At 37.5% G+C, this 19896-nt stretch overlaps 2 protein-coding genes across 2 annotated transcripts in view; one reads left to right on the top strand and one right to left on the bottom strand.

Moving 5' to 3' along the window:
• pik3cb (phosphatidylinositol-4,5-bisphosphate 3-kinase, catalytic subunit beta) overlaps positions 1-19896 on the top strand; it is a 151002-nt gene that overhangs the window by 9915 nt on the left and 121191 nt on the right. The window lies entirely within an intron of this gene.
• LOC140676719 (general transcription factor II-I repeat domain-containing protein 2A-like) lies at positions 13618-14790 on the bottom strand. Its single transcript, XM_072911950.1, is given in 3 exon segments — positions 13618-14341; positions 14343-14479; positions 14482-14790. Coding segments are annotated over 3 exon segments (1170 nt in total).

Below are 19896 nucleotides of genomic sequence, written 5' to 3'. Positions count from 1 at the left end.
TTTTTTTTTTTAATGATACCATTTAAAATGTTCTACGTACCTTGGATGCTATTTTTATGTTGTACTAGTAGCTTACAGTAATGTGTTCTTTTGCTGTGCTTTATTATTTTTATAAATTTATTTTTGTACGTTTTATATTTGTGTTTGGTTTCTTTGGTTCTGTGCTTTAAATGTTTTCTGTATAGATATTTTTTCTTTTTGCAGGACTTCAGCATCCCCCTTGTGATCCACAGTTTCTCCTTACCAGTGCTGTCCTTAATGTAACGTTTTCGAATTGGACAGTGTTCGTCACACAGTTTTAAGAAAATGTTAAGGAAGGTTTCATATGTCTCATCTGGGTCTGTGGAGGTATAAACATCCCACCAGTCTTGAGCACATAACTCAGACTTGCCATGGTTTCTGGTGTTTGGTGTCTGACAAATCTATATTGAACTGCTTTTTTTGTTTCTTTCTTATCAAAGAAATTGTGAAAAATGCTTAATACAGGTAGATGATCACTTATGTCGTTGAGTAGTAGTCTTGCTGTTATTTGATTCTACGGCTGATTGGTGAAAATGTTTGATTGATTGATTGAAACTTTTATTAGCAGATGCACAGTTCAGTACATATTCCGTACAATTGACCACTAAATGGTAACACCCGAATAAGTTTTTCAACTTGTTTAAGTCGGGGTCCACGTAAATCAATTCATGGTATCTGGTTGGTTTTGTGATGAGGGGAAGGCATTATTGCTGGTATAAAATCTGTTGTTTTGGTACTGTCCAAGGGGTTCAGAAGATTAATATTAAAATCACCACACACAATATGGAGCTTGTTTGACTTACTGAACAAATAATCAGTTTTTTGATTGAATGTGTCTAAACACGATCCAGGCGTTCTATAAACACAACTAACATTTATTTTTTTGGATTTTCTCACTTAAATTTTTACAGTTAAACATTCAAAGACTCCAACAATATTAGTTGATTCACTATTAATCTTCCTACAGTTTAAATCTCGATTGACAAAAAGGGCTACTCCCCCTCCCCTTTTCTCACTTAAATTTTTACAGTTAAACATTCAAAGACTCCAACAATATTAGTTGATTCACTATTAATCTTCCTACAGTTTAAATCTCGATTGACAAAAAGGGCTACTCCCCCTCCCCTTTTACCAACTCTATTTGTAGTGAATAACTCATAACCTTCCAATCTCTTATCACAACACTTGTTCTCATCTAGCAAAGTCTCTGAAACTGCAACAACACTACATTTTTTGAACTGGCTCAGATATTCTCTAATGTTTTCATAGTTATTATACAAACTTCTGCTATTAAAATGCATTACGGTAAATGATTCGTCCACATTCACACATTTAAATTGTTCATCTGTGTAATACTCACAATTACCGATATCGTTATAAAGATTGCAAGTACAGATTACAACAATAGTTATAACAAAACATTTAAATAACAATAGCAATATAAAAAAACCAATTCAATAATTTTTTCTGTTTTATTTTTTTAATTTTTCTACGTTTTACATTTATTTTACCACCACAGAGTTTGTGATTTTTGCGTCATAAAAGACATATTTAGACAATTTTGACCAGTATTTTGAGTCAAAGCATAGTACTTTTGTAAATGTAATAATGAGTGTTTTAAGTACATTGTGCCTGTGTGTGGTACCTTTTGAAACCTTTATTTTGTTAGCGCAGTCAAACCTGATATTGCACACAGCACTGTATTTTCTGAAGGGGTAGAAGTTTGCTGCTGTCTTTAGCTTGATGTGTGAAGACAACTTGAGGCGACTGCTGCCCTGTTTATACATTAATCTTACATCGGTTATGTTGTTCACAATAACACAAGCAGATGAGATGTGTTGTGGGTGTATCCTATTCTTGCCAGCTTTAGCCTCCTAGATTAGTCGCTGTTTCAACCACATTGTTTAGTTCAGGACGGTGCGGTTGAGAGTTTTGAGGATGAATGAGCGGTATCTGACACATTATTTTCCCAATGTTCCCTCATCACATTTACAGAATTTCACTAACATTTTTGTCAATTTCCTTAATATTCTGCATTTAACAGCGGATTTTCTTTTATTGAACAATTCTGTGATTCCGTCCGTGGCTACGTGATTGCAGTAATCATATGGCCTTACTTTTTTTGTTGATTATATTAATTATTGTTTAGGCATATTAGCGCGATGTCAAATAAATGTAACAACCATCGTGACATTCCAAACTCCTAGTAGATGTATGTTTTTTTTTTTGTTTTTTTTACACTCATTTGCTCCTCATCTGTTTTACCGTCTCAAGCACCGCAATTTGCATGCACGTTTTGTGGCCCATTATTTGTTTTTGTTTTTTCGAATAATACAAAACCCAAAACCAGTGAAATTGGCACGTTGTGTAAATCGTAAATAAAAACAGAATACAATGATTTGCAAATCCTTTTCAACCTATATTCAATTGAATAGACTGCAAAGACAAGATACTTAACATTCGAACTGGAAAACGTAATTTTTTGCAAATACTAACTCATTTGGAATTTGATGCCTGCAACGTGTTTCAAAAAAGCTGGCACAAGAAAAAAAGACTGAGAAAGTTGAGGAATGCTCATCATACAGTTATTTGGAACATCCCACAGGTGAACAGGCTAATTGATATCAGGTGGGTGCCATGATTGGGTATAAAAGCAGCTTCCATGAAATGCTCAGTCATTCGAAAACAAGGATGGGGCGAGGGTCACCGCTTTGTGAACAAATGCGTTTAAGAACAACATTTCTCAACGAGCTATTGCAAGGAATTTAGGGATTTCACCATCTACGGTCTGTAATATCATCAAAAGGTTGAGATAATCTGGTGAAATCGCTGCACGTAAACAGCAAGGCTGAAAACCAACATTGAATGCCCATGACCTTCGATCCCTCAGGCGGTGCTGCATCAAAAAGCGACATAAGTGTGGAAAGGATATCACCACATGGGCTCAGGAACACTTCAGAAAACCACTGTCAGTAACTGCAGTTGGTCGCTACATCTGTAAGTGCAAGTTAAAACTTTACTATGCAAAGTGAAAGCCATTTATCAACAACACCCAGAAACGCCACCGGCTTCGCTGGGCCCGAGCTCATCTAAGATGGACTGATGCAAAGTGGAAAAGTGTTCTGTGGTCAGACGAGTCCACATTTCAAATTGTTTTTGGAAACTGTGGAAATTGTGTCCTCCGGAACAAAGACGAAAAGAACCATCCAGATTGTTATAGGTGCAAAGTTCAAAAGCCAGCATCTGTGATGGTATGGGGGTGTATTAGTGCCCAAGGTATGGGTTACTTACACATCTGTGAAGGCACCATTAATGCTGAAAGGTACATACAGGTTTTGGAGCAACATATGTTGCCATCCAAGCAACGTTATCATGGATGCCCCTGCTTATTTCAGCAAGACAATGCCTAGCCACGTGTTACAACAGTGTGGCTTCATAGTAAAAGAGTGCGGGTACTAGACTGACCTGCCTGTAGTCCAGACCTGTCTCCCATTGAAAATGTGTGGCGCAATATGAAGCCTAAAATACAACGGAGACCCCGGACACTTTAAGCTGTACATCAAGCAAGAATGTGAAAGAATTCCACCTGAAAAGCTTAGAAAATTGGTCTCCTCAGTTCCCAAAACTTTACTGAGTGTTGTTAAAAGGAAAGGCCATGTAACACAGTGGTAAAAATGCCCCTGAGACAACTTTTTTGCAATGTGTTGTTGCCATAAAATTCTAAGTTAATGATTCTTTGCAAAAAAAAAATGTAGTTTCTCTGTTCGAACATTAAAATGCAGATAATAATTTCGCCACACCAAGTTTGTGTGTGACAATCATTGGTACTTAAACTTTTAAATATCTTGTCTTTGCAGTCTATTCAATTGAATATAAGTTGAAAAGGATTTGCAAATCACTGTGTTTATTTACGAATTACACAACGTGCCAACTTCACTGGATTTGGGTTTTGTATATTTTTATGATTGTTTTGAGCCATAATCGAAATCAAAATTTGATTAATTGTCTGGCCCTAATAGTAATTCAGTAAAAGCTTTTGGAGAAGTCCTGGAAAATCATTCCTGAAAAAGTATATGAACCCTGTTGTACTGTTTAGTGTGGGTAATATTCTGGAAGATATTTAGAATTCCTCTGTATGAATGAATGAAATAAGTTTATTTCGGTCATATAATCAACCATCAACCATTAACCATTTTGTGTGACCAGTTTAAGAGTACAGACTATTCATATACAGTATAACAATCATACACATTTACACACAAAAGGAAAAGAAAAGAAAAGAAAAAGCATGACCGAAAAAGGAATAGGCTGAAGCCAAAGCTTATATTTGCCTATCCTATACCTTCACTGAAAATAAGATTACCTGGAACATCAATGTTAAAAAAAAAAAAAAAATCAATGGGATGAAAGTAATTGTTACTATATTTTATAATTTTCAATTATCTCACCTTTCAATGTTTTCTTAAACCTTAACAAAGAAGTACATGTCTTCAACTCATCACTGAGCTTATTCCACCATTTAACTCCTAAAACTGAAATACATTTGTATTTAATATTCGTTCTTGCTTTACCTATTTCAAAAATCAATACCCCCCGTAAATTATGGGTTTCTCCTCTTAATTGAAATAACCTAAGAATACAAGCTGGAAGGCTGTTGTTCTTTACTCGAAACATAATTTCCATTGTTTTTAAAAACACAATATCTGAAAATTTTAACACATTAGAACTTATAAATAATGGATTGGTATGTTCATAGTAGCACGCTTTGTGTATTATTCTTATTACCCTTTTTTGAAGTTTAATTATTGGGTCTATGTTTGTTCTATAAACATTTCCCCAAACTTCAACACAATATGTTAAATATGGAAAAATAAAAGAATAATATAACATATGCAAACATTTCTTATTCGGCATGTGTTTTACTTTATAAAGAATGGCAATGGATTTGGATATTTTTCCCTTTATATATTCAATATGCGGTTTCCAACATAATTTATGATCAATTATTATTCCCAAGAATTTAGTTTCATATACTCTATCAATTTCCACTTGATTTAATTTTAGTTTTACTTCACGATTTGTTCTTGCACCACTAAACACCATAAATTTAGTTTTCTTATCATTTAATGATAACTTATTGATATCAAACCATTTTTTTAGCTGAATCAACTCAACCTCTATTACCCTCAACACTTCCTTCAAGTCTTCTCCTGAACAATATACATTTGTATCATCTGCAAACATAATACATTTCAATTTATTAGATACTGAACAAATATCATTTAAATATAGTATAAATAACTTAGGTCCCAATACCGAGCCTTGTGGAACCCCACAAGTTACTCTTCTTGGCTGTGATTTAGTCTTATTGATTTCCACATATTGAGATCTATTACTTAAATAACTACTTAACCACTCTTGTGAAACACCTCTTATGCCATAGTTTTCCAATTTTTGCAGAAGTAAGGAATGATCGATTGTGTCAAAAGCTTTACATAAATCAATAAATACTCCAACGGTGTGTTGCTTTTTTTCTATTGCTGTAGCTACGTTTTCTACAAAGTCCATCACTGCTAGGGATGTAGATCGATTACTCCTGAACCCATACTGATGGTCATTCAGTAGCTCATGTTTGTCAATGAACTTATCAAGTCTATTTACAAATAATTTCTCAAGAATTTTTGCAAATTGAGGTAGTAGAGACACAGGTCTATAATTTGAGACCATTTGTTTATCACCATTTTTATAAATCGGAATAACTTTAGCAATTTTCATTTTGTCAGGAAAAGTTCCAGTTGATAAAGATGTATTACATATATAAGTAAACGGCTTCAGGACACAATCCATCACTTCTTTAACAAGTGACATATCCACGTTGTTACCATCGACAGATTTTTTGTTTTTAAACTTTCTTACCACTTCTAACACATCACTTTCACAAACTCCGCCAAGAAACATTGAATTTTTAATGTCAGATACACGCCTTAACTTTTTCTCATCATTCATATTAAACTTAATATTTTTTGCCAAATTTGGGCCAACATTCACAAAAAATGTATTGAATTCCTCAGCTATTTCTTCTATATTTTCAATAATTGAGTTGTCATCTTTTACCAGATAAGCTGTAAAATCCTTTTTGCTAGATTTTTTAATCATAGTATTAAGCACATCCCAGGTTTCAATAATGTTATTTTTATGTTTATGCAGCAATTGTTCATAATAGTTTTTTTGTTGCAGCCTCATGATACATGTCAATCTGTTTTTATACTTTTTATATTTGTCCTCACTTTCCTTTGTTCGATGCTTAATAAATTCCTTGTAAAGCCTTTTTTTTTTTTTTACAGGCTTTTACTAAACCCCTTGTTATCCATGGTTTCTCCCTCTTTTTAGTATTTTGCTTATATTCTCTTAATGGACAATGACGGTCATAAAGTGTCAGAAATATATCCAGGAATGTATCGTATGCTTCATTAGTATCCTCCACAAAAACATTTTGCCAATCCTGATTTAAAAGATCCGCCTTGAATGCCTTAACTGCTTCTGGTGATTTTATTCTAACAAAGTTATTTATTTGTCTTTTTGTTTGTAAGTTTTGCTCCTTGTTCATTTGGATCACTGTAAAGACAGGCAAGTGATCACTTACATCAGTCACCAAGAGTCCACTTTTTCTATTCCCATCAAATACATTTATAAAAATATTGTCAATCAGTGTTAAGCTGTCCTTTGTTATTCTGCTAGGTTTTACAATTAGTGGAAAGAAACTCAAGCTAAACATAAGATTAACAAAATCAGTAGTTTTCATGTGATCATTAAATTTCATCAAATCAATGTTGAAGTCACCACAAATCAAGATCACCTTATCATTAAGTCTTTCATATAACTCAAACATTTTCTTATTAAATTGATCAATGCATGATCCTGGAGTTCTATAAATACAACTAATGAATATGTTTTTGGATCTTTCAACACTGATTTCAATAGTTACACATTCCATCATATTGTCAATAGCAGTTGTCATGTCAGCAATCAGCCTACATTTGAGAGAGGACATCACAAACAATACAACACCTCCTCCCCTTTTGTTCATCCTGTTTTGCCAAAACATTTCATATCCCTCTAACCCATCCAGTAATTCCTTACTATCACTCAACCAAGTCTCTGAAATTGCTATTACGGTAAACCTTTGCTGTATTTGTTTAAGATACTCTTTAATTTTGGAAAAGTTACTGTAAAGACTCCTGCTGTTGAAATGAATCACAGAAAAGCCTTCCATTTTAACATTTGAATTAAACTGTTCTTCAGTATAATACTCACAGTCCACATTAGAGTCCTGATAGAAGTGAATATCTGGGTCAATGTTATTTTCTAACTCATAGCATTTATGATCATGAAAGTCAAAAGACTTGAATTTTGTGCAGCTCATTTGTTCTTCCGTCATGTTGGTTGTCCACACTGTTTCTCTGCACACAGTACATAGCCAACAAGGAACTTTTCCCCACTATTCCACTTGTTTATCATCATCATCTTTTTCATTTATATTGTTCAAGTTCCTTCATGTCTCTGACCACTAATACCCTTGCTTGTTCTGGTGGACCATTCAATCTGATCATTACTTTACAGTTCCTTGTCCATGTATCCTGAATTCGCTTTCCCTTTTTCAAGATGTATGATTTAATAGTGATAATTTAATACAATATAAAACAACAACCATGCGTTTAAAACAAGCCTTGTTTTAATGTGGAATTTAAAACATAACCTCAAAGTTTGTCAATGGAATTTTTTAATTGACAAATCTGGTTTAAGGACAATCTTTATATTTGGAAACTGATCAGAAACTGGATAACCAGATCCACTTGACGTCCATTGCACCGGTCGCCTCCAAGGTTTCTCATTGTATCCCATTGGGTTGAGTTTTTTCTTGCCCTGATGTGGGATCTGAGCCGAGAAAGTCGTTGTGGCTTGTGCAGCCTTTTGAGGAAGTAGTGATTTAGGGCTATATAGATAAACTTTGATGATTAATTGATCAGATTTGTTGAACGGAGTCGCTAAGATAAACTTTGATGATTGATTGATCAGACTTGTTGAACGGAGTCGCTTACTAGCTCCTTCTCGGGGTTAAAGTTAGAGAATGCTGGTAAGGCAAACTGATGCAATCAGGAAGACATCAGCCAATAAGACACCCATTTGCCCCAACTAAGATTCAGCCCATAAGCAGGTTTTAATGGGAAAAATGTTAACTGATTAAAACTTTTTCACAACTGAAATTACATTGATAATCATTCTGTCATTACTGCCCTCATGTGCGGAATTTCTAAATGTGGTAAAGAAAAGCGTCAATGACGTCATTAACGTAGTCAATTCATGCAATGGTTTAATTTACTCTTAAAGTATACTTCAGTTTGAATAATATTTCACTGCATTAAAGTAATATATATTTCTATGTTTTGGCAGCTTGAACCCCCGATATGTCAGGTGGCGAACCTGTCCAAACAAATAAACACTGACTTTTGAAAAATGTACTTTGATAAAAGATCAACTTAAAATGTTTATTGTAACGTATATACTATGGTATATTTATAACTTTGAGAGTTTTTAGACAACTCACACTGGACCAATACCAATCATTTAAAGCTGTTAAGCAAACTGAAAAACTTGCAGTTTGTATTTTGTCAAATGTCAGGGTGGTACAACCGAAACCTTTTATAGTAAAGTTAAGGAATAATGGCTGTAAACTGTTGCATCACCTAGATCAGTGGTCCCCAACCTTCTTTTTTTTTGGGGGGGGGGGCCCGGTGGTTGGGGACCACTGACCTAGATGACTCTAACTCACCTTTATGGCTTAGTAAAAATGTTTGTAGAGTTCCTTTAAATAAAGAGCTTCTTTGAGTCATAATTATGTCCACTGGCAGTACAAGCTGTGGTTAACTATTTGAGTTTTATTTTATCATAAAACGCTAAATCAGGAGTGCCCAAAGTGGGGCCTCCGGTCCAAATTCAGCCCGCCAAGTTGTTTCATTTGGCCAGCCAAAGAGTGGCTTCCAAAAATATAATAAATAATCATACACTTTTAAGCCCATACAATCACTGATGGCATGTCCGCCAGGCTAACTAGTTGCTATCTGTCGAGCGTGATGATCTCCGCTACCTTAATTTTTTCAGATTTCCTTCCTAATTTTTAAAGTAAAAACAATAAATATGAATGACGTAGACACTTCAAAACAAGTTGCGCTTTTATTTTTAATCAAAAGTAACCCCATTGTCGATCCTGTAGTTAAAGTGCAAACTGTTCTTTTGTTTAAAAAAAAATGCATGTTGTTAGAAAGGGGAAATACTTGTTTACATTCAAATTGAACATTGCATTTTCCAAAACATTAACAAAGAAATTTCCCGTTACTACAATGCCAGAGCTGAGGCATGCATAGTGATGTGCAAAAGCGACATGACTTCAGTCGTCGTACTCTTATCATACTTGGAGCCTTTGGTAAATGATTAAGTTTCCTTTTAGCCAGAATTTGTTGGTTGCATTGGTTTTATTTCCTTTTGTGACATTTCTACTATCTGACTGAATGTATATAATTGTGTTGTGCTGCTGCTTTTGTTGCAGTGGGCTATATACACATTTTGCAACATGAAGTCGTGTGTTCCTCGTTTGTTGCGGTTAAGTCAAACCAGTTCTAAACCACAGACAATACTATTCCTTTCTTCGGAACAAACTTTTCCCTTTTGTTAGTTGTAGCAGTAGACCTGTTGTTGCTCTCTGTGCATTTTTGTTAAAGTGAACGATTTTAATTTTCCTGTTTTTTTACTTATTCATGTTACAATGTCAGATACTTGCGTTAAATGATGCCAAAGTGTCAAGTAGTAAGGTTCATGCTTTGGAAAGTGAGCCCTGCAATCAGTTTTAGATCGCTGTGCATGTTGTGTCTTAGTGTTGTTGTTTTTTTAAAAGTGGGGTTGATTTGACGTCATTGTGTGTGGACATACTTATATGGGCATGCCCACGTAAATGCTTCAGACCTGTCGCCTCCCCCCGCTTCGAAAGTTATATTGCTTTGCGGTGCTTGAGAAACGTCCGTCAGTCCAGTCGCTTCCTTCAGATCAGATTCAGGAGTGGTAATAGGAATGGGAGTGGATGGGAGTCCTCAAGCGTGTGACCAATCACAGCAAAGTGGGCTCTGCAAGAAGTTTGCTTAGAGGAAAGACAATGCAGTATTGTGGTTAGTTGTTTTAACATTCATTTGGATTGCTAACATTGAATATGGACGCTTGAGTGAACAAGCCAGCTATCTACCAGCCATGGATTTTCTTTCTCATCGCTCTTTAGTATTTTTACGCAATGGTAGTGGTGCAATGATTTGTCGACAAAAAATTACAATAAACATTTGTTGCTGATAAATGTCGGTAACGTCATAGCCTGTATTTTTCGGGACAGAAACGAAAAGTTGTTGAGCACCAAGAGAAGGAGTATAATGGCTCTCGCCACAGGCAACGACAATGCAGGTGAAAACATTGACAGTATCGTAAGATTTCCCCCTAAATACGTCAAAGTAAACCATTCTTTTCATGACAGTGCATCTTTGATGCTGGAGAATTTAAAGCGGAGGCTTGTGGTAATCAGACATTGCATCTTATCAAACAGGATTATGTGACAACTGCATTGATATGAGTCAGTGGAACATGCAATCATTCATTGTGGGAAATACAGCAGAGAACTGAGAAAACTGAGAGAGGAAGTTAGATGACATGGATAGAAGGTTACTTTTAAATGGGTAAGCAGCAACCAGAACATTTTTGTGAAGCTTTTACAAGAGACGGCGGGTTTATGGAATATAATTTAGTAAGGGAAGGTATATATGTACGTATGTGAGGGAAGGGAGAAGTGAGGGAACTGTGTTTCACACTCCAGTACAGTAGGTAGCGGTAATGCACTTTTTAACGTTGAGTGCCCCACCATTAAACAAGAAGAATCAGACATCTGGCAGATGCGGTCTCTGATTGTCCTCGGTAAGCTACCTAGCTTGTTAGCTAGCTGGCTATCAACATAGCAATGAAATTGTCTGAACAATTGCTTGTCATTTTAGCCAAAGTCTGCAAAGCTAAACTAAACTAACTGCATCATCATCACAAAATGCTATTGTCTTTTGAGAAAACTGGTTAGCTTTGGTGGTTTGTTAGTTTTTATTGCTGCTAGTTTGACTGTCCTTTTATTTACACTTTGTTTTTATTGGCACTTTGCCTGTCCTTGTCTAAAAATGGCCAAAAGTTGAATACATTTATAATTTTTATAACAACTTAATGAGCAGCATCCTTAATGGATAAATAAAAAATTCTGAATGAAGTAGTCAACTTTGTTAGTTATCACTTTCCTAAAAATATTTCTGGCTAAATTAAAAAGCTGGTGGCTAAATCAGAGCCACTGAATAGGTGTACTTTACACTTTATAATCTGATGAGTCAACTAATCGTTAAGAGAGTAAATGACAAGTTGACTCTCAAAATAGTAGTTAGTTGCAGCTGTCCACAATAGCAGTTTTTTGTTGGTACAATTAATTATTACGAGTGAGAATCAAGTGGAATAGTGTCCTTGTGAGAAGATATTTTAAGAAAATAAGTTTAAACCAAAAGAGAGATGCAGGAATTTTATGTTGAGGATGCTTGCCTGACTGAGGTCAGTCGAGGTCTACAAATAAAATAGAGTTGTCTTGTTGTTAAGTCGACCAAGACACTTCATTCACCATAGTGTATCCTATGGCCGCAATCTGTGGACTCAGCTACACTAAGCCTAATTGGATATTTAATAAATATATTCACGGTTATATTCACTACACAACAATAATTTAATGTCAGTTCAATTCAATGTTTTTTATTTGGTCTTCAGTTCACACTTCAAGTGCACAACAGATAAATAATGAAAACAATCATACAGTACTATATGTAATACATTTCATTCTAAATGCATGGTTATATAGGTATTTACAGTAACATATCCTGGAGACTTAGGCAGGGGAAGGCAAGAAGGAGTCTTGAAGAGAAAGCTGGGAAAGAATAGAAAGTGAACCAGATAACTGGACCTGCCTGATAAAGACTATTCAAATAATCAATTCATTAATGCAGCCTATTCGGTAAGATGAAAAATGTTCCTTTTACTTCTAGTGCTGTCTTTGCTTTTAAGATTTTTGCCCCATTGCTCCAAAGTCTGGATTGCAAGTTCAGCTAAGGCCTGTAAATACTTGAACAGCGAAGTTCACCAGGTAGCTTTAAGAATACTTTTGCAGTTTACAGAGGTTGTTTTCATTTGTATACTGTAAATACTAAGCAGCAAATAAAGGAAAGATAAAAAACTCACCTAATTGTGAAGACAACAAACTCACATAACAACCTCTAACACTTCAAACGCTTTAACAACCTGTCCTTTATATTTCTATTGTTTGTGACTTTTTCCTGTCATTACCGTTAAAGGATTGTGTAACATCCTCCCCAAGCGCACCATGAAATTGAGTTGTTGGGGGCTTATTCATGTGTGGGAACATTTCACAACTTGTTTTTGAGCTTGCAATTCCACATTTGTATTTTGCAAGCAAGGACTGTAACCTATTTTTTAAATGTCTTTATTTGAGATCTGGCGAGAAGAACTGGATTATTTGGATTGAGCACAAATATAATCCAAATGGAAATGACTTTAGCAAGAAATACGAGTGAGATAAGAACCGCCTGTTGAAGTTATCCCGTCTGGTGCGATGCAGGTCAAGACCTGTCAAGGAATGCAGGAGAGGCATAGAAGGATTGAGGATTAACACACACCAAATTAAAATCAATCATACAACTCAATTGTAATGTAAACGCATTTGTTAAAATAATACTAAACACAATATTAAATATAGTAATATTGCTTTTCTAGACACTCAAAGCGCTTCACAGACAAGTGAGAACCCATCATTCATTCACACCTGTTGGTAAGCTACTTTCATAGCCAAAGCTGCCCTGGGGTAGACTGACGGAAGCGTGACTGCCAGTTTGCGCCTACGGCCCCTCCGACCACCACCTATCATTCATCATTCATTCACCAGTGTGAGCGGCACTGGGGGCAACAGTGAAGTGTTCTGCCCAAGGACTCAACAACAGTAATTTGGATGTCAAGAGGCTGGGAGCGAACCTGAAACCCTCAGGTTTCTGGCACGCCTGCTCTACCCACTACGCCAGGGGTGGGCAATTAATTTTTACCGGGGGCAGCATGAGCAACCCAGGCACTGCTGGAGGGCCACATCGACAATATTTCAATTACATTTTGCTCAATATTATTTTTGATATACCGTAAGATAAATAATAATAATAATAATAATTTCATTTAACCTAACTTAACTTTATACAAAAGCAGATTGCTTTTGATGGTTTTATTTAAACTCTTAATCCTTAAATATTTATATTAGGCTATGTGAAATTGAAATAAGAAAACAAAAACAATCATTGAATCACTGCAATTTATTTTTAACTTGTTCACACTTTAGCTTTGTTCCACAAACAAGGAAAAACAACAAGTTTATAGAAATACTGTAATACAACAAACAATAACTTATGTTTTCCCCCTCATTTTACCTCTTCAGTGCAAATAATCCAGTCTGTCCTGGGCTTGAACAAGGGCATTGAAATCTGGCTGAATGTCTGAGGTGGCTATGTGAAGGACAGCTGAGAGGTGCTCATCAGTGATAGAGGATCTGTGTTTGGATTTGTTGAACTTTATCACAGAAAATGTCTGTTCACATACATAGGTGGATCCAAAGAGGACCAGAATCCTCTGAGCATGCCTCCTCAGGTGTGGAAAGTTCTCCTCTTTGAGGGAGGAGTAAAAGTCCAGCAGTGAGACTGACCTGAAGTGCTCTGCCAGAAGTAGGTCAGACTGCAGGTCAATGAGCTTCATCTGAACATCGCTTGGTGCATTGTCCACACTGCAGTTGAAGGGAGAAGAAACCATGTGCATTTCACTCTCAAGAGTTTTGAAATCTTGAAATCGCCTCGAAAACTCCCCATGCAGTGCTTCTAACTTGCTTGAGTACTTGTGGAGGTGATCGGCTGATCTTGTGGCTTCCTTTAGTGTTGGCAAGTGGGTCAGAATGTTGTCCTTCACTTGGCTTGAGAGAAGCTGCAACTTTCTCATGAAAGCCGTCACTGCACTGTACATCTCATGCACAAAAAGGCCCTTGCGCTGCAGTTTGACATTCAGTTCGTTCATGAGTGCAGTCACATCCACAGCGAGTCCGCGGTCTGCCACCCAGTCTTCATCTGAAAGTTCTGGGATGTCATGTCCTTTTTTTCCCACATAAATTCTGAATCTGGTCTCTCAGGTCCCAGACACTTTCCAGTACTTTGCCGAGGCTGAGCCACCTGACGTTGCTGTGGTAGCTTATGTCCCCATGTTCACTCTCATTTTCCTCCAAAAGTGCAACAAATTGTCTATGATTGTCTACGCTCTTGCTCTGATAAAGTTAACTGTTTTACTTACAGCATCAACAACATGGTTAATTTTTAACACTGTCTTAGACAACACTTCCTGATGTATAATACAATGCAAAAATGTCAATTTCTGCACAGGGTTAATTTCTGTCACTTTATCCTGCATCCTCTTTAAAAGTCCATCATTTTCCCCCGTCAGATTTGGACAACCATCTGTTGTCACACCTGTCAGCTTGTCCCATTTCAGTCCTAACATGTCCAAACACGCATTAACCTCTGTGAACAAGTCATTACCTGTGGTTGTCCCTTTAATTGACTGCATGGCTGCCAGCTCCTCCGTGATTTGAAAGTCTGCAGTTATCCCACGTAAGAAGATGAGCAGCTGAGCGGTGTCACGTACATCGCAGCTCTCATCCAAAGCCAGCGAAAAACAGTCAAAGTCGGCCGTTCTGTTCTTCAGCTGAAGCTCCAAGTTTCCAGCGATGGTCTCAACCCGCCTCGTTACAGTGCGTCGGGAGAGTGAAATGTTCTCAAATGCGCCCCTCTTCTCCGGGCATATCAGCGCAACAGAGTCCAATAAGCACTCCTTAATAAACTCTCCGTCAGAAAACGCCTTACTTTTTCTGGCAATTTTGTGAGAAATGACGAAACTTGTCCTGACGTCTGCATCTCTGGGGGTGTGACATTTGGCAAAAAGTCCTTGTTGGGTTTGCAGTTTAACATCAATGCATCAGCCTCCCTTGCGCGCTCTTCATCAGACAGATTCCGGTATTTTTCCCTGCGCTTTGTCGTGTCAGTTGTTATTGACTAGGTAGTAGTAGCAACCATGGTGAGATCCAGAACTTCTAGTAGACGTGGTCTTTTTTTCACCCAAATGGTCACTCATCTGTTTCACCGTTACAAGCTCAAGAATCTGTTGCGCAACCCATTAATCTTTTGTTTTCGATTTATAATGTTTTTATGATAGTGAGAAGCTAAAATCGAGATCAAAATTCTATTAATTGTCCAGCCCTACAGTACCATATCTACTTTAAAACATGGGGAAGGCTAGGTTGTGTTAAGGGATTGCTTTACCGCATCAGACACTAGGTGTCTTGAATCTCTGCAGGATACAATACAATGTCATGTCACGGTAATAAAATGACATCGAAAGATTGGTCTTAGTTTTAGGTAGGGTTGTACGGTATACCGGTACTAATAAAGTACCGCGATACTAATTAATTGAAATCGGTACTATACTGCCTTTGAAAAGTACCGGTACCGTTCTTTCATCTGCGGCAGTGACTACAGAACTGAGGCGCATGATGTTGAGTGTGTCGAAACGCACACACAAAGTGCATACAAGCAATAACATCTTCAATCAATCAATCAATCAATCAATCAATCAATCAATCAATGTTTATTTATATAGCCCTAAATCACAAGTGTCTCAAAGGGCTGCACAAGCCACAACGACATCCGCGGTACAGAGCCCACATAAGGGCAAGGAAAAACTCACAACCCAGTGGACCGCATATGTGGGTGACCCCACCCCTCAAGGGGAGACGGGATGCAATGGACGTCGAGTGGGTCTGACATAATATTGTGAAAGTCCAGTCCATAGTAGATCTAACATAATAGTGAGAGTTCTGTCAATAGTGGGGCCAGCAGGAGACCATCTCGAGCGGAGACGGGTCAGCAGCGCAGAGATGTCCCCAACCGATGCACAGGCGAGCGGTCCACCCCGGGTCCCAACTCTGGACAGCCAGCCCTTCATCCATGGCCACCGGACCTGTGTCCCCCCCCTCCACAAGGGAGAGGGGGGCAGAGGAGAAAATGAAATAAACTACAGATCAACTGGTCTAAAAAGGGGGTCTATTTAAAGGCTAGAGTATAAAAAGGAGTTTTAAGATGGGACTTAAATGCAACTGTAACCGGTAGGGCGTTCCATAGTACTGGAGCCCGAATAGAAAACGCTCTATAGCCCGCAGACTTTTTTTGGGCTCTGGGAATCACTAATAAGCCGGAGTTCTTTGAACGCAGATTTCTTGCCGGGACATATGGTACAATACTATCGGCAAGATAGGATGGAGCTAGACCGTGTAGTATTTTATACGTAAGTAGTAAAACCTTAAAGTTACATCTTAAGTGCACAGGAAGCCAGTGCAGGTGAGCCAGTATAGGCGTAATATGATCAAACTTACTTGTTCTTGTCAAAAGTCTAGCAGCCGCATTTTGTACCAACTGTATTCTTTTAATGCTAGACATAGGAAGACCCGAAAATAATACGTTACAGTAATCGAGACGAGATGTAACGAACGCATGAATAATGATCTCAGCGTCGCTCGTGGACAAAATGTAACATATTTTAGCGATATTACGGAGATGAAAGAAGGCCGTTTTAGTAACACTCTTAATGTGTGACTCAAACGAGAGAGTTGGGTGGAAGATAATACCCAGATTCTTTACCGAGTCGCCTTGTGTAATTGTTTGGTTTTCAAACGTTAAGGTGGTATTAAATAGATGTCGGTGTCTAGAAGAACCGATAATCAGCATTTCCGTTTTCTTGGCGTTGAGTTGCGAAAAGTTAGCGGACATCCATTGTTTAATTTCATTAAGACATGTCTGCAGTTGACTACAATCCGACGTGTTGGTCAGCTTTAGGGGCATGTAGAGTTGGGTGTCATCAGCATAACAGTGAAAGCGAACACCGTATTTGCGTATGATGTCGCCTAGCGGAGGAAGAATGGAAAAAAATGACGATTCTACTGGTTAAGAAAGAGGGTGCGTGAAGCGCAATATGGAGGTACCGTATTTCCTTGAATTGCCGCCGGGGCGGTAATTAATTTAAAACCTCTTCTCACTCCGGCGCTTACCAAAGGCATGCGGTAAATTTAGGCCTGCGTTTATAAATTTGAGTGTGATGTAAGGATACCATCATGAAAAGCACATTTAATAAAAAAAAAAACGTTATTATGGTCTTACCTTTACTTATAAATGAAGTCCATGCGCAGCTCCTTCTGAACAAAAACATCGATAACTTGTTTATAGAAGTCTTCCTTATCTTTCTTAAGTTTTAAAAGTCTCTCTGTCTCGATGGAGATATTCCTTTAATTATTACCTCCTGCTTCGATTAAAAGTCCAATTTAGAAAACTGTTTTATTTTAGATATATAATCCTCCATGTTAAAAGTACAAGCGAGAGGAAAAAATAAACGATCGCTGCTCACTGTTGCTGCTTGTTGTCACTTCTTCTGCAGCCGAGTAGTCGCAAGAAGGATCACTAGCGCCCTCTACCACCAGGAGGCGGGAGTCATTTAATGACTCATATTTGACACACGCAGCTACGGTATATAAATAAAACATAGCTGCTTACTGTTCTTTTAAGCATATTCAATAGCTTGGACCTTAAATCCTACTGAATAGCTCTTAATCTTTTTCCCTTTTTGCGATTTCAAATTATTGAAATCAGCCTCCTCCATTTTGAAAATGATGACAGGTGAAGTGTACGTGACGTGACGAGTTTGACCCGGCGGAAATTCTAGGCATATGCTAATTATTTTGCGAAACGAGTTTGACCCGGCGTTAATCATGAGCCGGCGGTAATGCTAAGCATGCAGTAATTATTTTGCGAAACGAGTTTGACCCGGCGGTAATTCTAGGCAGGCGCATAATATATACCCGGCGGCAATTCAAGGAAATACGGTATTTGGGCTTCAAAACTAACGGTAAAGGTGACACTTTAAACTAGGAAGCGCTGCGTTCAAGTGTTGCTTTAAAACACGCTTCGCCAAATGTGGCGATTAGTATTACCACCTTTGCTTCAAACTTAGGTAAACATTTAAATAATGAACATTCAGATCTGCACAAGTTATAAAGAGTGACAGGTAATAATGTAGTTGTTACACCTGTCCTGCTGGAGCACAGGGCAGACGTTCCCTTTAGGGTCGATGTTTTCGTCGGGGTTAACCCTTCACTTTACAATGGGTCTGTTAAACTCCGCTTTCCGGTCAGAATTGGAGGCCGCCGATTTGTGACATTCTGGTTGCTTTATTATTAGTTTTGCAGGACACAACCGGACCCGTTCATCCTTCTACTGCACAGTGCATGCGCTACCTCTCCCTCTCTTTATTCGCCCACTCACTCACTGACGTCACTCAGCCAACCCGTTGCCATTCTCACAAACACACATACTGTACGCTACTCTCATAAGTTAACCAGCTCCCCTGCTGTGCACATGTAGATACATAACATGTAGATACATAACATGTAGATACGTAGACGCGCACACAGCTGCTGGGATTGATACCAAATATTAGCGGAGTCAAGACCGCCCATCTAACGTCAAATAGTGCAAGTAAAATGACTGAATTTGGTAGCAAATTGCTATAATTTGTGTTTTATCCTTAACAAATGTGTGTTTTACCTGCTACATGGCTTATATGTGTACAATTATCCAGAGTTTTGTTTTTAGTACTTACTAGTAATTGTATTTTTCTTAAATCACAGACCAGGATTGGCAACCATAAATCATAAATAATGTATTTATATGTTAATAAAGCTGTTTTATTATATTGTAATCTAATTCCTGATTATGGAAAATTGTAAATTGTTCTTTGAGTGCGACAAGAAAAACACAATGTGTTTAATGCCCTTTAATTTATATTTTAACCTTTTAAAATTGTTCTTTGAGTGCAATAGGAAACATGTTTATTGTATTGTAAGATTTTCTGTTAAAATTAAGCCAACATTGACATTTTTTCATAGTTCCCTTTATTTGGAAAAGTATTGAAAAGTATCGATATACATTTTGGTACCGGTACCAAATTATTGGTATCGGGACAACCCTAGTTTTAGGTCATGGGTCTTCACAATGATCCTAAAACCACAACTAAAAATCCCCCAAAAAGACTCACGGCCGAACATTGGACTATTCTAACGTGGCCTTCTTGTAGCCCACATGTAAATGTAACTTAATTGCAAGGAGCTGGAACATGAAGACTGTACAAGAAACGCTTCAAACCGGAGACAGCTCTGACCATTTTGGTGTGCATTATAATGCTTCAATATGTCTGTATTTAAGAGTTATTAAAATATGAAAAGTTTGCTAATCTTCTTTGATCGTTTGTTCGGCTTCTTAAAATCTGATGCTGAGCTCATAGTCGCTCACAAGCTACCTGTTGGAGCCCCCTGGTCTATACATTATTTTGTATTACATCACACATTCAAGTCGGACTGAGACAGAAGACTGGCAGGGTCTCCATGTTTTGGGGAAAAAAACAGCAGGCGGCAGTAGGGTCGAAGAGCGTTTCAGTCCCGAGTAATGTTTGTGGACTTAATTGAAAGATTGCGCTTGAAAGATAATTGCAAACTACAAAAAAATACAGAACTATTCCCATTTGAATCAGCACACAATGCATTCTACACTTCTACAAAGACACCCTGCTGTG

The sequence above is a fragment of the Nerophis lumbriciformis genome, linkage group LG30, assembly GCF_033978685.3.
Source record: "Nerophis lumbriciformis linkage group LG30, RoL_Nlum_v2.1, whole genome shotgun sequence".
In the NCBI taxonomy this organism is placed as follows: Eukaryota; Metazoa; Chordata; class Actinopteri; order Syngnathiformes; family Syngnathidae; genus Nerophis; species Nerophis lumbriciformis.
This window is presented reverse-complemented; position numbering and strand designations above follow the sequence as displayed.